Raw genomic sequence first — 18,865 nt, forward strand, 5'->3', positions numbered from 1 at the left:
TTATGGTTTGGGGGTAGAAGGCTTTGTCGTGCACTCTTCACGACTGTCTTGGTGTGTTTGGACCATGATAGTTTGTTGGAGATGTGGACACCAAGGAACTTGAAGCTCTCAACCTGCTCAACTACAGCCCGTCAATTAGAATGGGGGCGTGCACGGGCCTTTTTTTCCTGTAGTCCACAATCATCTCCTCTGTCTTGATTACGTTGAGGGTAAGGTTGTTATTTTGGCACCACCAGGCCAGGTCACTGACCTCTCTATAGGCTGTCTCATCGTTGCCTGTGATCAGGCCTACCACTGTTGTGTCGTCTGCAAACTTCATGATGGTGCTTGAGTCATGCCTGGCCACGCAGTCACGGGTGAACAGGGAGTAGAGGAGGGGACTGAGCACGCACCCCTGAGGGGCTCCAGTGTTGTTGATCTGCGTGGCGGATGTGTTGTTACCTACCCTCACCACCTGTCAGGAAGTCCAGGATCCAGTTACAGAGGGATGTGTTTAGTCCCAGGTTCCTTAACTTATTGATGAGCTTTGAGGGCACTATGGTGTTGAACGCTGAGTTGTAGTCAATGAATCGCATTTCTCACATAGGTGTTCCTTTTGTCCACTGGCCGGTAACCACTGCTGCACTACAAACTAAACATACAGGCAACTCTGCTCCAGCTCAATTCTCAAGGCTAATTTGAGGAAGTAATTTTGGTTTCTGTCTGCCCAGACAGACTGTGCCAACACTTGTAGCCTCTGTGCACACAAAGTCGAAGGAACTACTGTAAAGGCCCCGCCCAGTTGAGAGACATCCAATAGAGGACGTACGGACTGTACTTTAACCACCCCACCCTAAATGATGATAGCTGCTCTATCTCTAGCTTTGTACTCAAACGTCTTTATTGCCTCTGATGGAATAAAAGGTACCCATGTTTTGTTAGCTTCTACAATTAACTATCTACACAGCAGTTGAGCTCTGTAAACATTTGGCTCCTCAGAGAACTTTGACTGCATGAAAGGTAGTTCATTACTTATGAATGCGATAACTGCTACAGTAAGTGGTCCTGAATTGACTTAATGTAAGTCACTTTGTATTCATTTAGGAGATGCTCTTATCCAAAGTATTATGATAATGAGTGGGTCAGCAATGGGAATTGGGAGCAGTGAAAGCAGATTCCCTACATATTGGTGGTGGAAGGGGTGTACAACTATTTTGGTAGTGGATGAGTTGAGTTTCCACCATTCAATCTAAAGTGCTTTAGGCACCTGGAAAAGTTATTAAAACCCATCCATCATTATTTGCGTTTGAGAAATCATTACCTGGAAGAGCCTGGTGAAGATGTCAAACTCGAAGACGGAGATGTAGTCGTTGCATGTGAGGTCGATGGTGGACTTCAGAGCCATGGCCTCCAGGCCTGAGCTGATGGGGTGGAACTCATGAAGAGCCTGGCGGAACATCCTCCATGGAACAATGGTCCTACAGAGAGGAGAGGGTTTAGTGATACAAAGTAGTAATTATCCCCAGGCATGTTTTTAGTTAGAGCGTTTGTTTCATTTTAACCCCTTTTTAAATATGGCATCCCAACTAAGGAAATTTTATAAGATAACGGAGCCCCCCCAAAAAAACTCACTTGTCACCAAAAGACCTCCTCCAGAACTCGGCGGCGTCTGCTTTGGTGATGCGGAAGTTGTCTCCTTGGAATAGGCCATTGGGAAAGATGGCTTTTAGCTCAGCCAGCATGTGGCTGAATATCAGCGACAGCTTGGTCAAGTTCCGCCTATGAAGAAAAGGCATGTCATCTTAGCGTCCTCAGACAAACCTCATCCCTGAAGTTGACCAATAGTAATGTATTTTCTTGACTTTGGTACCCCCAGGTCAAACATTTAAGGCTAGGTAGTATAAGTCTAGTCTTTCAGGACTGGATGGCTTTGAGTTGGGGTTGGTATACAATCATTCAGTTGTAAGAATGTGTGATGAGCTTCTTATAAGTGTCATCTGCTGAGAACCCAATGCAAAGGCACACAACACCAAACTACTAATCAATGTGTATGTTAAGCTTATTTATGACCAAACTATTGCATGTGGTATGAGTACTAGCATGTCAGTTTCTTATAATGGCACATGCTTTTGTGCTACTTGTGAGTTAGAAGAATCCCTGATAGCATCATTGCTTCCACAGCACTAGAATGAGATATTTATGATTGCTAAACTGAAACTAAAGTAAACAGGATGGGTTTTAGCAATGTATTTCTGAGTAGAGGAAATATACCCTAAAAAGAGCTGTTTGTTTAGCTTAAGGCGGTTCTTACATCCCCACTTTCCTTTATGCAACATGACCTGCAACTAAATAATAAATGCCCAATTCCTATTTTCTAGTATTTTTTGTTGTGGCTAAAATGGCAAAAAATATCTTCAAATAACACGTGCCTAATTAATGGAACATTGGTTTGAGGTGTGAGGTAGTTTCTTGGAAATCGTAGTCAGCATGCAGCACTCTGCCTGTCACAAACCACCATGGAGATTCAAAACACTGATAACAAAGCATCTCCCACCAGGGTTATGGGGGGGGGAGGGGTTCCTGTTTTGAAGCTTAACTGCGCTTAAACATTTCTACCACTTGCGGGGAAGTGTAACGACCCACATTAACTAAAAAAACCAAGACATCATATGAGAAACCACACCGAAAACAAGACATACCAGTAATCTTGGCAACAAGAAAGGAAACATCTGATAGGATCACCTAGGCCTACTTTTCAAGTTGGGTTCTAGCCGTTGCGCTAATTTTGACCTCACCTGGTTATACAATCAACAACTATACTGAACAAAAATAAAACGCCACAATTTAAAAGATTTTACTGAGTTAGTTCATATACAGTACATTCGGAAAGTATTCACACCCCTTCACTTTTTCCACATTGTTACATTAGCATTAATTATTTTTTGCTCCTCAATCTACACAAAATACCCCATAACGACAAAGCAAAAACAGGTTTCTAGAAATGTATGAGCAAATTTATATTTATATTTAAAAAAATATATTACATTTACATAAGTATTCCGACCCTTTACTCAGTACTTTGTTGAAGCACCTTTGGCAGCGATTACAGCCTTGAGTCTTCTTGGGTATAACGCTACAAGCTTGGCACACCTGTATTTGGGGAGTTTCACCCATTCTTCTCTGCAGATCCTCAAGTTGTCAGGTTGGATGGGGAGCATTACTGAGATGTTTGATCGGGTTCAAGTCCAGGCCAATCAAGGACATTCAGAGACTTGTCCCGAAGCCACTCTTGCGTTGTCTTTGCTGTGTGCTTAGGGTCGTTGTCCCGTTGGAAGGTGAACCTTCATCCCAGTCTGAGGTCCCGAGCAGGTTTTCATCAAGGATCTCTCTGTACTTTGCGGTGTTCATCTTTCCCTCGAGCCTGACTAGTCTCCCAGTCCCTGCCGCTGAAAAGCATCCCCACAGCATGATGCTGCCGCCACCATGCTTTACCGGAGGAATGGTGCCAGATTTCTTCCAGATGTGACGCTTGGCATTCAGGCCAAAGAGTTCAATCTTGGTTTCATCAGAACAGAGAATCTTGTTTATCATGATCTGAGAGTCCTTTAGGTGCCTTTTGGCAAACTCCAAGCGGGCTGTCATGTGCCTTTTACTGAGGAATGGCTTCCGTCTGGCCACTCTACCATAAACGCCTGATTGGTAGAGTGCTGCAGAGACAGTTGTCCTTCTGGAAGGTTCTCCCATTTCCACAGAGGAACTCTGTCAGTGACCATCGGGTTCTTGGTCACCTCCCTGACTAAGGCCCTTATCCTTCGATTGCTCAGTTTGGCCAGGTGGCCAACTCTAGGAAGAGTATTGGTGGTTCCAAACTTCTTCCATTTAAGAATAATGGAGGCCACTGTGTTCTTTGAGACCTTCAATGGTGCAGAAATTATTTGGTACCCTTCCCCAGAACTGTGCCGACACAATCCTGTCTTGGAGCTCTACGGACAATTCCTTAGACCTCATGGCTTGGTTTTTACTGTGCTATGCACTGTCAACTGTGGGACCTTGTATAGACAGGTGTGTGCCTTTGCAAATCATGTCCAATCTACTGAATTTACCACAGGTGGACTCCAAGTTGTAGAAACATCTCAAGGACGATCAATGGAAACAGGATGTACCCGAGCTCAGTTTCAAGTCTCATAGCAAAGGGTCTGAATACTTATGTAAATCAGGTATGCTTTTTATAGCTTTCTAAAAACTTGTTTTCGTTGTCATTATGGGGTATTGTATGTAGAAAAAAATATGTTTAATCCATTTTAGATGAAGGCTAATGTAACAAAATGTGGGAAAAGTGAAGGGTCTGAATAGTTTCCGAATGCATTGTAAGAAAATCAGTCAATTGAAATAAATTAATTTGGGCCTAATCTGTGGATTTCACAACTGGGAATATATATCTGTTGGTCACAGATACCTTAAAAAGGTAGGGGTGTGGATCAGAAAACTAGTCAATATCTGGTGTGACCACCATTTGCCTCATGCAGCGTGACACAGCTCCTTCGGATACAGTTCATCAGGGTGTTAATTGTGGCATGTGGAATGTTGTCCCACTCTTCAATGGCTGTACAAAGTTGCTAGATATTGGCAGGAACTGGAACACGCTGTCGTAAACGTTGATCCAGAGCATCACGAACATGCTCAATGTGTGACATGTCCGGTGAGTATGCAGGCCATGGAAGAACTGGGACATTTTCAGCTTCCAGGAATTGTGTACAGATCCTTGCGACATGGGGCCGTTCATGCTGAAAAATGTGATGGCGGCGGATGAATGGCACGTCACTGGGCCTCAGGATATCGCCACGGTGTCTCTGTGCATTCAAATTACCATCAATAAAATGCAATTGTGTTCATTGTGCCTAGTTTATGCCTGCCTATACCATAACCCTATCGCCACCATGGGGCACTCTGCTCACATGAGCAAACCACTCACCCACCCAACACCATACACATCGACTGTGGTTGTGAGGCCGGTTGGACGTACTGCCAAATTCTCAAAAATGACGGAGGAAGCTTATGGTAGATAGAAGAACATTAGATTCTCTGGCAACAGCTGTGGTGGACATTCTAGCAGTCAGCATGCCAATTGCACACTCCCTCAAACTTGAGACATTTGTGGTTTTGTGTTGTGTGACAAAACTGCACATTTTAGAGTGGCCTTTTATTGTTCCTAGCACAAGGTGCACCTGTGTAATGTTCATGCTGTTTTAATCAGCTTCTTGATATGCCACACCTGTCAGGTGGATAGATTATCTTGGCAAAGGAGAAATTCTCACTAACAGGGATGTAAACAAATGTGTGCACAATTTGAGAGAAATAACATTTTAGTGTATATGGAACATTTCTGGGATCTTTTATTTCAGCTCATGAAACATGGGACCAATACTTTAAATGTTGCATTTATATTTTGGTTTGGTTTATAAACTATTGCCTTGAAGAAACAACATGTTGGCTATAGCAGAAACAGACTGGCTATCAGCAGGCGCAATATACCCCTCCATTTTACCTGGGTTGAGAGTTCTCCTCATACATGCGCTCCTTGGCCTCCTTGAACAAGCTCATGGTCTGCTTGATCTTATTGGTCAGGTTCTCCATCACCACCCGGAAGTACTCATTCTCCCCAAGCGTCTCGATCTTGCCCTCGTAGCGTGACAGTATGGTGCGGAGGTGCTGGTAGGTGTCTGGCAGTAGGTCCAGAATGTATGGGGGGCTGTTCTTCAGGGCCACCTTCGAGTTCTGGCACAGACGCACCACCTGTGTGGGAAAGGGAGGGTGAGACGAGGTCGGAGGAAACTGGAGAAAGCAGTCCCGCATACCAGAATGACTGGTCATATAACAATGGGTTCTCAGATGTTTATTTTTCCCCACCCCTTTATTGCTTTTTTGAAAGCTTACATTCTCTGCTCTACATCTGTCTATGGATGGGCTGTGTCAACACTTGATCTTTGTCAAGACAAAAAAAAACTGTCTTGGGTCATAATAATTGCTCAAGGTAAGTGGTTAGGAGAGCAAGTCTGGCTCTAGAAATTACAAGAACTGAAAGTGTCACTAGTAATATCATGCGTACACTGGGATGGAATTAAAACAACGACACAGGATACAGATGCACTTGTTTTGTTCTGCCTTTATGATTTATGATAATATGTTCTATTGCTTGTGTGGGCCAACTGCATGAATGGGGAAGATGGATATTTGAATGTAGAGACAGAATAAGCATATCATGATACACAGTGTGAGAGTAAATTTGGGGTATGAGTGACCTGGTGATTTACATTCAAGTGGAGAATTCAACGTTTACATTGTGGCTCCTGCTTGTGGTTAAACCAATTATTTACAGTCTGGATGATGTTTGTAATTCAACTGGTTCATTCAACCAGGCCTGCCAGTCCCTTGTTATGGTCTCAATTGTCTAATGACAGTACACCAAGTAGTCCTCATCTTTGTTTTTGAGAAAATACAATTCAAAAATGTAAGTGTTGATATTTTTACCACACCAGTAGTAGGAAAGGGAACATATACAACCTCAAATGATAGGCCTACACGATTGTATGACAAATATATAAAACATGACAAAATAATTTGGTATTGTTGTTCTGGTTGAATAGGCCATTTGACACAGGGATCAGGTACGGAGTCAGTGAGCAAAAAATCAATATTGAAAAAAAACACGTGATAGTTCAATCACACATTTGAAAATAGACTTAGTTGTGAAACTCAATAGCCAAGAGTCTTCCTGCCAAAGACAACTTGTACACTGTTGAAATCAAAATACTAAATATTGCCTAATTAGCATAATTTGTGAAATTCGGGCCATTTGTGGGAACAACGTATTGGATACCATTTTATGAAGAAAAATAACTAATGTCTGAAAACATTTGCTTCATTTTGCAGAATAAATAGTATTTACATGATTAGTCGGGGTAATTGTTCCCCTCATTTAGAAAAAAAGACTGTCAAACTGTATCTCTCCTATATTCTGTGACCTATTGTTTTGTTATTGCTACACTATGGACATTACAGTAAACCTGGCATTTCACATGTTAAGTATTCTTGCAATTTAAATGCACTTCCCATAAGACCAGAGAGGAAATGAGATGGCTTGTTACCTACCTTATCCATAAGTTTCCAGCATTTCTCCACCATTTTCTTGTCTACCACTGCAGGTTGGTGAGGCTGGAGAAGCTGGTGATGGGGCTGAAATGCGTCCTTCATCAATCCGATGAGACCTGCGCCCCTCCTCGGATTTCCTGCCATGCTTCTGTCGCCGGCCGGGGGAGAACCCCGAGGCGGTCAATGAATGACAATTCTGGGCACGTATTTACAGACAACTGACGTGATTACTGTCTCTATTGTTATCTGATAAAAAGAGTAATAATCACACAAACCTTGCTAGACGAAGAACATCGTGAGCTTGCTAATTTAAAGTCCTCATCCGCCTTCTCATTTCGCCGGAAAAGACAGGGGTTTGCATAACTCAATCTCCTGCCTGTTTTTTATTTTATTTCTGACCCGTCTGTTATCTTTGGATACAGGTAAATACAAAGGCGTACATCTTCAGACATTCAGCGAAATAGGAAAGTAACTACTGTCTGTTTTCTTCCTATGTTTCAGCTTTTTTTTTTGCCTGTAGAGTGAATTGGCTAACTTCCGGCTTGGAATGATCTTCAAATGTCAAAATAAAAGTAATTTTGAAACCCATGAAACAATGCACTTCTGACAATTACGTTTTTAATGAATACAAACATTACAATGCAATCAAAACAAGAAAAAAATGTAAAAAATACCAAATGACAAAAACGTAGGCACATTCTTCATGCTTTATTTAAGCAATAAGGTGGTGTGGTATATGGCCAATATACCACAACACGGAGTGCCTGGATACAGACCTTGGCCAATATACCATGGCTATATACCACAAATCCCCAAGGTACCTTATTGCGATTATAAACTGGTTACCAACATAATTAATGCAGTACAAATAAATGTTTCATCACACCCATGGTATACAGTCTGATATACCACGGCTGTCAGCCAATCAGCATTCAGGCCTCAAACCACCCAGTTTATAATGAGAAATACATTTTTATATATACTGAGTTCAGTAATTCAACAAAGATGTGTTGTCAGTCATAATTGTTGGTTTGGATGTACTGTAGTTATGTGCCTTGTAAAAAAGGAAGAAGATGTATGTTCCACATATTTTACATGTTACAAAATCACTAACAAAGGAGGACTACGACAGCACTATGTCTGTGTTGGCAGCTGTTGGGTCACCTAACCTACTTTTTAGGATTCCAAGTGCTGCAGTGCAATATATTATTCTATTCTGCCTCAAAGCCAAGAGTGACTCCCATGGGCTCATAGACATATGTGTTACAATGTATGTAGGAACTGTAGAGGATGGTGTTCTGGATAAAGCATTCAAGAGCAAAACAAGTTGACAACAGGCTCTGACAGTCAAGCCAGCAGTGTGTGCTGGCTCTAGTCCACATCTACCCTCAGAGAGAGTATGTCCTGCTCTCAGCCTGGCTAAAGAAAGAGGTCTCATCTTTTGCTGACCAGTAAGGTTCGTAGTGTACAGATGGAGGAGGTACAGCTGCCCTCCAAACGTAATGTTCTCATCCAGCATTTTGACTAGGCCTCCATTACAATAACTTACATTCCATTGAACAAGGAGCGGCACACCAACACATTGGTGAAGAACTAAAAACGAATATGCACAAAAAGCCTACCAGACGAGACAGTGTGTTCAAAGAGCCGGGAACCCTCAAGGTGCACTTCTCCATTACTGTACTGGAGCTTATCACATCTCACCTGTGGGCATCAAAAGTCTACCCTCTTGGGCGGTCACTCAGTACTCCTGTAGCAGCCAAGGAAGTCTGGGTCAAAGGTTATCAGTCACATGCTGAGGGTGCGGCAATTTTCTTGCACATGCTCAGTAGTACCTGGACCACCCAGGATGACTCGTCCTCCATTAGTGAGGTTAACAGGGCCAAAAGCCAGTGCTACACTCGGTAACAACCTTTAAAAAAAAAAATGTTACCCCTTTTTCTCCCCAATTTCGTGGTATCCAATTGTTGTAGTAGCTACTATCTTGTCTCATCGCTACAACTCCCATACGGGCTCGGGAGAGACGAAGGTACATGCGTCCTCCGATACACAACCCAACCAGCCGCACTGCTTCTTAACACAGCGCACATCCAACCCGGAAGCCATACTCTCTCTGAGGGTAGATGTGGACTAGAGCCAGCACACACTGCTGGCTTGACTGTCAGAGCCTGTTGTCAACTTGTTTTGCTTCCTACATACATTGTAACACATATGTCTATGAGCCCATGGGAGTCACTCTTGGCTTTGAGGCAGAATAGAATAATATGTGCCGGAGGAAACACTGTGTACCTGGCAACCTTGGCTAGCGCGCACTGCGCCCGTCCCGCCACAGGAGTCGCTGGTGCGCGATGAGACAAGGACATCCCTACCGACCAAGCCCTCCCTAACCTGGACGACGCTAGGCCAATTGTGCGTCGCCCCACTGACCTCCCGGTCGCGGCCTGTCGCGGCCTGTTACAACAGAGCCTGGGCGCGAACCCAGAGTCTCTGATGGCACAGCTGGCGCTACAGCGCCCTTAACCACTGCGCCACCCGGGAGGCCAACCTTAACAAGTATGTAGTGGATGCGTTTATGTTGAGGACACCTGTTAGAAGACCAACATATTGGACAACTCCTCCTGCAGGTGTTAACAACTGGCAACTTCCACATGACCAGTACTCGCCTACCAGTCGAGGCAGTGTGTTCAAATATACAGTACCCTCAAGTGGTGCACTCCTGCACTAATGGAGCATGCAGTGGATCCACTTAAGTGCTGAGGACGACATGACCTGCCGGAAGACCATTTCAAATCCACAGTATAACCTGGTGGACATGGGGTAATTTTCCCTCTCTATCTCCAATTTGGGCACAAGGGGCAATAGCCCCAAATGGGATATCTGATGTTCACTAACATACAAGCCCTAAGAGGAACGAGCACCACATCTCCATCCAGTGAAAAACCATGTCAGAGACAGCAAACGGCATGGGGACAAGGGTTTGCAATGTATGAGCTGCCGCTGTGACAAACCCAATGAAGAGAAACTTCCACTATAGGATCAACCTCCCCACATATAAAGTGAAGCAATACAGTATCGGGGAAAACATAAAGAGCAATAATACAAATACAGTTGAAGTCGGACGTTTACATACACCTCAGCCAAATACATTTCAACTCTGTTTTTCACAATTCCTGACATTTAATACAAGTAACAATTCCCTGCCTCAGGTCAGTTGGGATCACCACTTTACTTTAAGAATGTGAAATGTCAGAATAATAGTAGAGAGAATTATTTATTTCACCTTTTATTTCTTTCATCACATTCCCAGTGGGTCAGAAGTTTACATATACTCAATTAGTATTTGGTAGCTTTGCCTTTAAATTGTTTAACTTGGATCAAACTTATTGTGGGAAGTTTTACGTTTTCATAACAATCTGTATTTTTGGACACCGATCATGGCCGATTACATTGTACTCCACGAGGAGACTGCGTGGCAGGCTGACTACCTGTTATGAGAGTGCAGCAAGGAGCCAAGGTAAGGTGCTTGCTAGCATTAAACGTATCTTATAAAAAATAATAAATCTTAACATAATCACTAGTTAACTACACATGGTTGATGATATTACTAGTTTATCTAGCTTGTCCTGCGTTGCATATAATCGATGCGGTGCCTGTTAATTTATCATTGAATCGCAGCCTACTTCGCCAAACGGGTGATTTAACAAGCGCATTCGCAAAAGAAACACTGTCGTTGCACCAATGTGTACCTAACCATAAACATCAACACCTTTCCTAAAATCAATACACAAGTATATATTTTTAAACCTGCATATTTAGTTAATATTGTCTGCTAACATGAATTTCTTTTAACTAGGGAAATTGTATCACTTCTCTTGCGTTCTGTGCAACAGAGTCAGGGTATATGCAGCAGTTTGGGCCGCCTGGCTCGTTGCGAACTGTGTGAAGACTATTTCTTCCTAACAAAGACAGCCAACTTCGCCAAACGGGGGATGATTTCTCATAAAGCGAATTTGCGAAAAAAGCACAATCTTTGAACGAATGTACCTAACCATAAACATCAATGCCTTTCTTAAAATCAATACACAGAAGAATATATTTTTAAACCTGCATATTAATCTAAAATAAATTCATGTTAGCAGACAATATTAAACTAGGGAAATTATGTCATTTCTCATTGCATGCAGAGTCAGGATATATATTCAACAGTTTGGGCCGCCTGGCTCGTTGCGAACTAATTTGACAGAATTTTACGTAATTATGACATAACATTGAAGGTTGTGCAATGTAACAGCAATATTTAGACTTATGGATGCCATATATGTATGTATGTATGTATGTATGTATGTATGTATGTATGTATGTATGTATATATATATATATATATATAAAAAATTTAAAAAATTAAAATATATATATATATATATAAATATATATATAAAAAATATATATATATATAAATATATAAATAAATAAAAATATATATAAATATATATATATAAATATATAAATAAATATATATATATAAATATATAAATAAATATATATATATAAATATATAAATAAATATATATATAAATATATAAAAATATATATAAATATAAATATATAAATAAATATATATATAAATATATATAAGATATATATATATAGAAAAATCGTCCAATTAATCGGTATCGGCTTTTTTTGGTCCTCCAATAATCAGTATAGTGTTGAAAAGTCATAATCGGTCGACCTCTAATGGAAACCATATGTTTGAAGTGTTTAATACCGTTCCATGTATTCTGTTCCAGCCATTACCATGAGCCTGTCCTCACCATTTAAGGTGCCACCAGTGACACACAAATAACATAAAAGCCTACCAGGCTACATTCTAAAACACCAACTCACCTTGCACAGTGCTCAAACATCTATCCAACCTTTTCCAATAGTCTCTGCACCGCGTCAGGTAGAGCAGGCTATGCACCATAAGCTTGACCTGAAACAACCTGAGTAAAGAAAGCATATGTACGGATTTTTATCAAAGCAGTTTATCTAGTAAACTAATACTTGCATGTTACATCATACGTCAGTTTGGCTGCGCACATAATACGTCTCAACTACCAAGAAAGGCTCATGGAACCCGATTTGTAGTTGGTTCAAGCACCTAACATATTTGAATAACAACGAAACAATGGCGTGCATAGGTCTACTGAGTAATGGTCGTATCGTAGACCGTTGACGTTTGTGATAGTGAACACTAGATATGTTGATAGCCCACGGGACATGCATATGAAATAAACCACTCCTTGTCAATCAAATTTCACTCTTCAGGCACAAGCCAGTAAAGCAATTAGGCAAGATAGTTTCTAGTTATAATTTAATCCCAGTGCAGTTCCTCATTTAAAAATCTTAAACCCCGAGTGAGCACTATTTTCGGCGTATATAAACCGATAAACACATTTGATAATTCTTTCGTTTCTACGATTTCACTTAAGACTCAGATCTTGAAAAATCCCTTTATTTTGAAATCCATTCATTAAAAAAAACACTACAGGAAGTTGGTCCCACCAGCTATTTAGCCCCTCTCTCCAAGTACCCCTGACTGCAGCGTGCAATTCGGGGCCGGGCTCAATGTGGGCGGAGTCAAACGTTTGACCCCGCCCACCCTTTGTCCATTTGAGGTTTGACAGTCACACACTGAATACAACAAACATGTATGCGCAAGGCACACGTTGAATACAAACGCATTTTTGAAGATCGTAAGAAATATTATATAAAGTGGTACCTGCAGATGTGTTGTAACACTTTTAGCTTCATGCTATATTGGAGATAAGCTACTAATATTGTCGCAGTGAGCAGACTTGTGTCCTGTTAAAATTGTGTTGATAAGTGTTTAATTATATTATTTAATTGAGCATATATACACACAGTTACTACCCATCCTGATTAATAATGCTATTTACTTTCCTAATGAGAATGGAGACAGACTATTCTATATAGACATACTGACAAGCTGAATGTGCTTTGTACATTAAGTTATACCAGCGCCAGCAAAGAGATCAAAGACTCGGGTGACTACTACATCATCTTTACTAAAAAACATAACACATTTAACAATTGACAAAGCTGACAAAAACAAGGTTTGACCACTCAAACATGGCTTCATTCCTGCTCCTCAAAAGAGGCAAAGACAGTTATTTTCTTGTCATCAACTACCTCCACGTCTCCTAATCTCTCTGTCTCTCTGAATGGTTCCATGAGGAGAATATTGTCTTCTTTATCCAGGCCATCATACAACCGTAGTTCTTTAAGGGTTGTAATGCGGTCTTCCCCGTTCCTCCCAACTACACTGGGGAAGGAAACAGTGCCTTTAAAATGTTTGGAGTTTGCACCACCTTGTTGCTTCTAGGGTGTCCCTTAGAAAAACATCTGCTTCCTTGAAGAATACATATTAAGAGTAGTGCCTCATTGGGTGATGAAGTCAAATTACACCCCACTTTCACAATACCACCATGCAAATGAAAGCCACTATTACTAAAGGGGTTTTCAGTGATATTTATAACTACTCAACCAGTCATCACAACTATTGTATCTTCAAATCAAAGTGTATTTGTCATGTGCGCCAAATACAACAGGTGAAATGCTTACTTACAGGCTCTAACCAATAGTGCGGCGGGAAAAAAAAGTGTGTGTAGGTAAGTAAAGAAATAAAACAACAGTAAAAAGACATTTGAAAATAAAAGTAGCAAGGCTATATACAGACACCAGTTCGTCAGGCTTATTGAGGTAGTATGTACATGTGGATATGGTTAGCGTGACTATGCATATATGATGAACGGAGAGTAGCAGTAGCGTAAAAAGAGGGGTTGGCGGGTGGTGGGACACAATGCAGATAGCCCGGTTAGCCAATGTGCGGGCCAATTGAGGTAGTATGTACATGAATGTATAGTTAAAGTGACTATGCATATAAGATAAACAGAGAGTGGCAGCAGCGTAAAAGAGGGGTTGGGGGGAGGCACACAATGCAAATAGTCCAGGTAACCATTTGGTTACCTATTCAGGAGTCTTATGGCTTGGGGGTAAAAACTGTTGAGAAGCCTTTTTGTCCTAGACTTGGCACTCCGGTACCGATTGCCATGTGGTAGTAGAGAGAACAGTCTATGACTGGGGTGGCTGGGGTCTTTGACAAATTCCAGGGCCTTCCTCTGACACCGCCTGGTGTAGAGGTCCTGGATGGCAGGCAGCTTTGCCCCAGTGATGTACTGGGCCATACGCACTACCCTCTGAAGTGCCTTGCGGTCAGAGGCCGAGAAATTGCCGTACCAGGCAGTGATGCAACCGGTCAGGATGCTCTCGACGTTGCAGCTGTAGAACCTGTTGAGGATCTCAGGACCCATGCCAAATCTTTTTAGATTCCTGAGGGGGAATAGGCTTTGTCGTGCCCTCTTTACGACTGTCTTGGTGTGTTTGGACCATTCTAGTTTGTTGTTGATGTGGACACCAAGGATTTTGAAGCTCTCAAACTGCTCCACTACAGCCCCGTAGATGAGAATGGGGACGTGCTCGGTGCTCCTTTTCCTGTAGTCCACAATCATCTCCTTAGTCTTGGTTACGTTGAGGGATAGGTTGTTATTCTGTCAACACCCGGCCAGGTCTCTGACCTCCTCCCTATAGGCTGTCTCGTCATTGTCGGTGATCAGACACTGTTGTGTCGTCAGCAAACTTAATGATGGTGTTGGAGTCGTGCCTGGCCATGCAGTCGTGGATGACCAGGGAGTGCAGGAGGGGACTGGGCACACACCCCTGGGGAGCTCCAGTGTTGAGGATCAGCGTGGCAGATGTGTTGCTACCTACCCTCACCACCTGGGGGCGGCCCGTCAGGAAGTCCAGGATCCAGTTGCAGAGGGAGGTGTTTAGTCCCAGGTTCCTTAGCTTAGTGATGAGCTTTGAGGGTACTATATGGTGTTGAACCTTGCTGTCTCTGCCTGGCCGGTTCCCCTCTTTCCACTGGGATTCTCTGCCTCTAACCCTGTTACGGGGGCTGAGTCACTGGCTTGCTGGGGCTCTCTCGTGCCGTCCCTGGGGGGGGGGTGCGTCACCTGGGTGGGTTGATTCACTGTTGTGGTCGGCCTGTCTGGGTTGCCCCCCTTGGGTTGTACCGTGGCGGAGATCTTTGTGGGCTATACTCGGCCTTGTCTCAGGATGGTAAGTTGGTGGTTGAAGATATCCCTCTAGTGGTGTGGGGGATGTGCTTTGGCAAAGTGGGTGGGGTTATATCCTTCCTGTTTGGCCCTGTCCGGGGGTGTCCTCGGATGGGGCCACAGTGTCTCCTGACCCCTCCTGTCTCAGCCTCCAGTATTTATGCTGCAGTAGTTTATGTGTCGGGGGCTAGGGTCAGTTTGTTATATCTGGAGTACTTCTCCTGTCCTATTCGGTGTCCTGTGTGAATCTAAGTGTGCGTTCTCTAATTCTCTCCTTCTCTCTTTCTTTCTCTCTCTCGGAGGACCTGAGCCCTAGGACCATGTCCCAGGACTACCTGACATGAGGACTCCTTGCTGTCCCCAGTCCACCTGGCCATGCTCCTGCTCCAGTTTCAACTGACCTGAGCCCTAGGACCGTGCCCCAGGACTACCTGACATGAAGGCTCCTTGCTGTCCCCAGTCCACCTGACTGTGCTGCTGCTCCAGTTTCAACTGTTCTGCCTTATTATTATTCGACCATGCTGGTCATTTATGAACATTTGAACATCTTGGTCATGTTCTGTTATAATCTCTACCCGGCACAGCCAGAAGAGGACTGGCCACCCCACATAGCCCGGTTCCTCTCTAGGTTTCTTCCTAGGTTTTGGCCTTTCTAGGGAGTTTTTCCTAGCCACCGTGCTTTTACACCTGCATTGTTTGCTGTTTGGGGTTTTAGGCTGGGTTTCTGTACAGCACTTTGAGATATCAGCTGATGTACGAAGGGCTATATAAATAAATTTGATTTGATTTGATTTGATTTAACCATATACTATTTCAGTAGCACATGTTTTAGAGTGATGGACTGTGCCATCCCCATGGCCTCCACAATGGATTAGTCCACTCAGACAATTGCAATTCCTTTTACTGCAAGAAATGCTTAATTCTCAATTAATTCATATAAAGGCTTTGTGTGAGTTTATAGACCTACAGTCAGTGTTCAGATTTCAGTTTCCATTTTACCCATCTGAACAGTAGGCTACAGTGATTATTTGAAGTACCCTCTTGTGACTGCCAAATTTGTATAGCCCTCACAATCATCACACAACATGCTTCTACACCTGAATTGCTTGCTGTTTGTGGTTTTAGGCTGGGTTTCTGTACAGCACTTTGTGACATCAGCTGATGTAAGAAGGGCTTAATAAATACATTTGATTTGACAACATAGCTGGCATTGCTATCATAGTAATTTACTTTTCTGGCCCTCCCTTCTCTTTATTTTAAACTCTCCATTTCTTAGCTTTTCTCTTATGACATTGTCCTTTTTGCCTCCATGCATGGAAATATCTGTATTTCATTTTCAATAAATTCGCCAAATACAAATTCGCCAAATATTTTTTAACTGTCATTATGAGATATTGTGTAGATGGGTCAGAAAAAATATACATTTAATTATACATACATTTAATTTAATAATCAATTTCGAATTCAGGCTGTAACACAAAATGTGGAATCAAGGTGTATGCATATTTTCTGAACGCACTGTACAGGACACACATTAAAGAATGGACATTTTAACAAGTATCAACTGATACTGACACGGTGTAGTCAGAGGTACACTCTGCCAACACTCATCGCCATTCAACTCCATTGAGTATCGTGGAGTTGAGAATTCTCAGCTACTAGCTAGGTAACTACTGTGATTGTGTACCTGCCATTGCCACTGAATATGAATCTGTAAGTGAAATACTCTTACTTAGAATGTTTTTGTTTCTAGAATCACAATCATCAAGGACACAAAAGTCCCTAACGCCTGCCTCTTCACGTTGAACAAAGAGGATCACACACTTGGCAACATCATCAGACTGTAACGTCCGTCGTTAAATGAAGACCAAGGTGCAGCGTGGTAGGCGTACATTTTCTTTTAATTATAAATGTTCCACCAAAAAACAATAAACAACTCAAAGAACGTAAAGCTAGGAGTGCAAACACATGCAACAACCAAAGACAAGATCCCACAACTGAAGGTGGGAAAAAGGGCTGCCTCTGATTGGGAACCATACTTGGCCAACAAAGAAATATAAACATAGATTTCCTACCCTAGTCACACCCTGACCTACCAAATAGAGCATTTAAAGGATCTCTAAGGTCAGGGCGTGACACAGACAGTGAGTTCAACTATTTAATTTAATTGAGATTTTTAGTGCATTAAAATATAATTGTAAAACTCCTCATAACTTAATTTTCTTGTTTTTGCAGACAACCTCTGAAGGACCCCCAGGTGCTCTTTGCTGGCTATAAGGTCCCTCATCCTCTGGAGCACAAGATTGTGATCCGTGTTCAGACTACAGTCCTCAGGAGGCTTTCACTAATGCCATCACTGACCTCATCAGTGAGCTGTCCTTGTTGGAGGAGAGATTTAGGGTGAGGACATGAGATACCGTCAACACATTTCATAATATCTCTCAATATTGGATTGACAAGGGTTTGTCTGTGTATTTCGTGGAACAGTTCTAGTGTAGCTGACTGTCAATGTTTAATAACATTATATTTATCGTTCTCTATACTAGAATGGGTTGTGGAAAATGATCATTTTTGACAAAAATGTATGTAAGCACCATCTACGTTCCATCAATCTTCACTTGCAATAACTAGCAATATACCTGAAACACTCATCTTCAACAAATTTTTTAACCAAGAGATATAATATAAAAACAAAAGTTAAATGACTCTATGACAATAGACACAGATAGATTAGCTGAATGTGTAACAAATAAATTCATGATATCTCTTTAAACTTTGTTTCAGGTTTCAGGTTGTTTTAGGATAAGGACAAGCAAGAAGGAATTGAATGAGGATTGGTGCATAATGTTGAGAAAGAGGATGTCACTTTGAAGAGTTCTCAATATCATGAACTGTTCCACTTTTCATTTGACTAGGATTCTTTAAAATTACTGTATTTTAGACAAGGTACAGCATGGTCCCTTTATCTAAGTACTGAATGGAGTTTTCATTCTAGACCATGATAACATATATGCAGGAATGGATGGTCAAATAATTGTATTTTTCTAACACAGAAATATTACAAGGAAACATGTGATTTAAAACTGAAATTCTGAGCTCATACGGTGGTTTGGTATATTCAAAACAGAATCACATGTTGTTAAACTCATTCGAATCCAATTCTGTACTGTAGTTCTAACCAGCTGGAAGTTGGCAAGCATGATTTAAAACTTTATTTAATGGAAATATTTTGCATCATATTCATTGCTGTTAAATGTTTTAGTTTTGCAATGCCCAACATGCTCCATATTTGGCCCTAAATTGACTGAGAATAATGGTTTGTTATGTACTGTAAGGTTTGTTTTTGTTTTTAAATAAATAATTATTGTAATATTTCTTCATACCTTGTACATTCTTACAAAGCCTCTATTGCAAGCATCAGTGACTACAACATGAGACACTAATGTGAAAAGAGCAAATAAATATTTGATTTATTCTACTGTTGGGTTTGAATGATTCTACTGTATTTGATGCATTTTGCCTTGTTCAATGCGGAACTTAATTCATTTGATGTTTTT

The 18,865-nt window shown here is 41.7% G+C and overlaps 1 protein-coding gene across 5 annotated transcripts in view; it reads right to left on the bottom strand.

The window, feature by feature from the left end:
• LOC118390018 (E3 ubiquitin-protein ligase CBL-like) overlaps positions 1 to 12,567 on the bottom strand; it is a 30,186-nt gene extending 17,619 nt beyond the window's left edge. Inside the window, exons 1-6 of one of the 5 annotated variants that reach the window (XM_035780131.2) lie at positions 12,229 to 12,567; positions 12,016 to 12,113; positions 7,129 to 7,276; positions 5,525 to 5,772; positions 1,612 to 1,758; positions 1,301 to 1,457 (exon numbers count right to left, since the gene is read on the bottom strand). In XM_035780131.2, the coding sequence (XP_035636024.1) occupies positions 1,301 to 1,457; positions 1,612 to 1,758; positions 5,525 to 5,772; positions 7,129 to 7,276; positions 12,016 to 12,035 (720 nt within the window). In that variant the 5' untranslated portion in view covers positions 12,036 to 12,113; positions 12,229 to 12,567. Of the gene's footprint in view, positions 1 to 1,300; positions 1,458 to 1,611; positions 1,759 to 5,524; positions 5,773 to 7,128; positions 7,325 to 7,403; positions 7,807 to 12,015 lie in introns of those variants that run through there. The other 4 variants (XM_035780130.2, XM_052529846.1, XM_035780133.2 and 1 more) reach the window with 4 other exon arrangements.
• Between the last annotated feature and the right edge of the window lie 6,298 nt (positions 12,568 to 18,865).

Source organism: Oncorhynchus keta, chromosome 11 (genome assembly GCF_023373465.1).
Source record: "Oncorhynchus keta strain PuntledgeMale-10-30-2019 chromosome 11, Oket_V2, whole genome shotgun sequence".
Taxonomy (NCBI): Eukaryota; Metazoa; Chordata; class Actinopteri; order Salmoniformes; family Salmonidae; genus Oncorhynchus; species Oncorhynchus keta.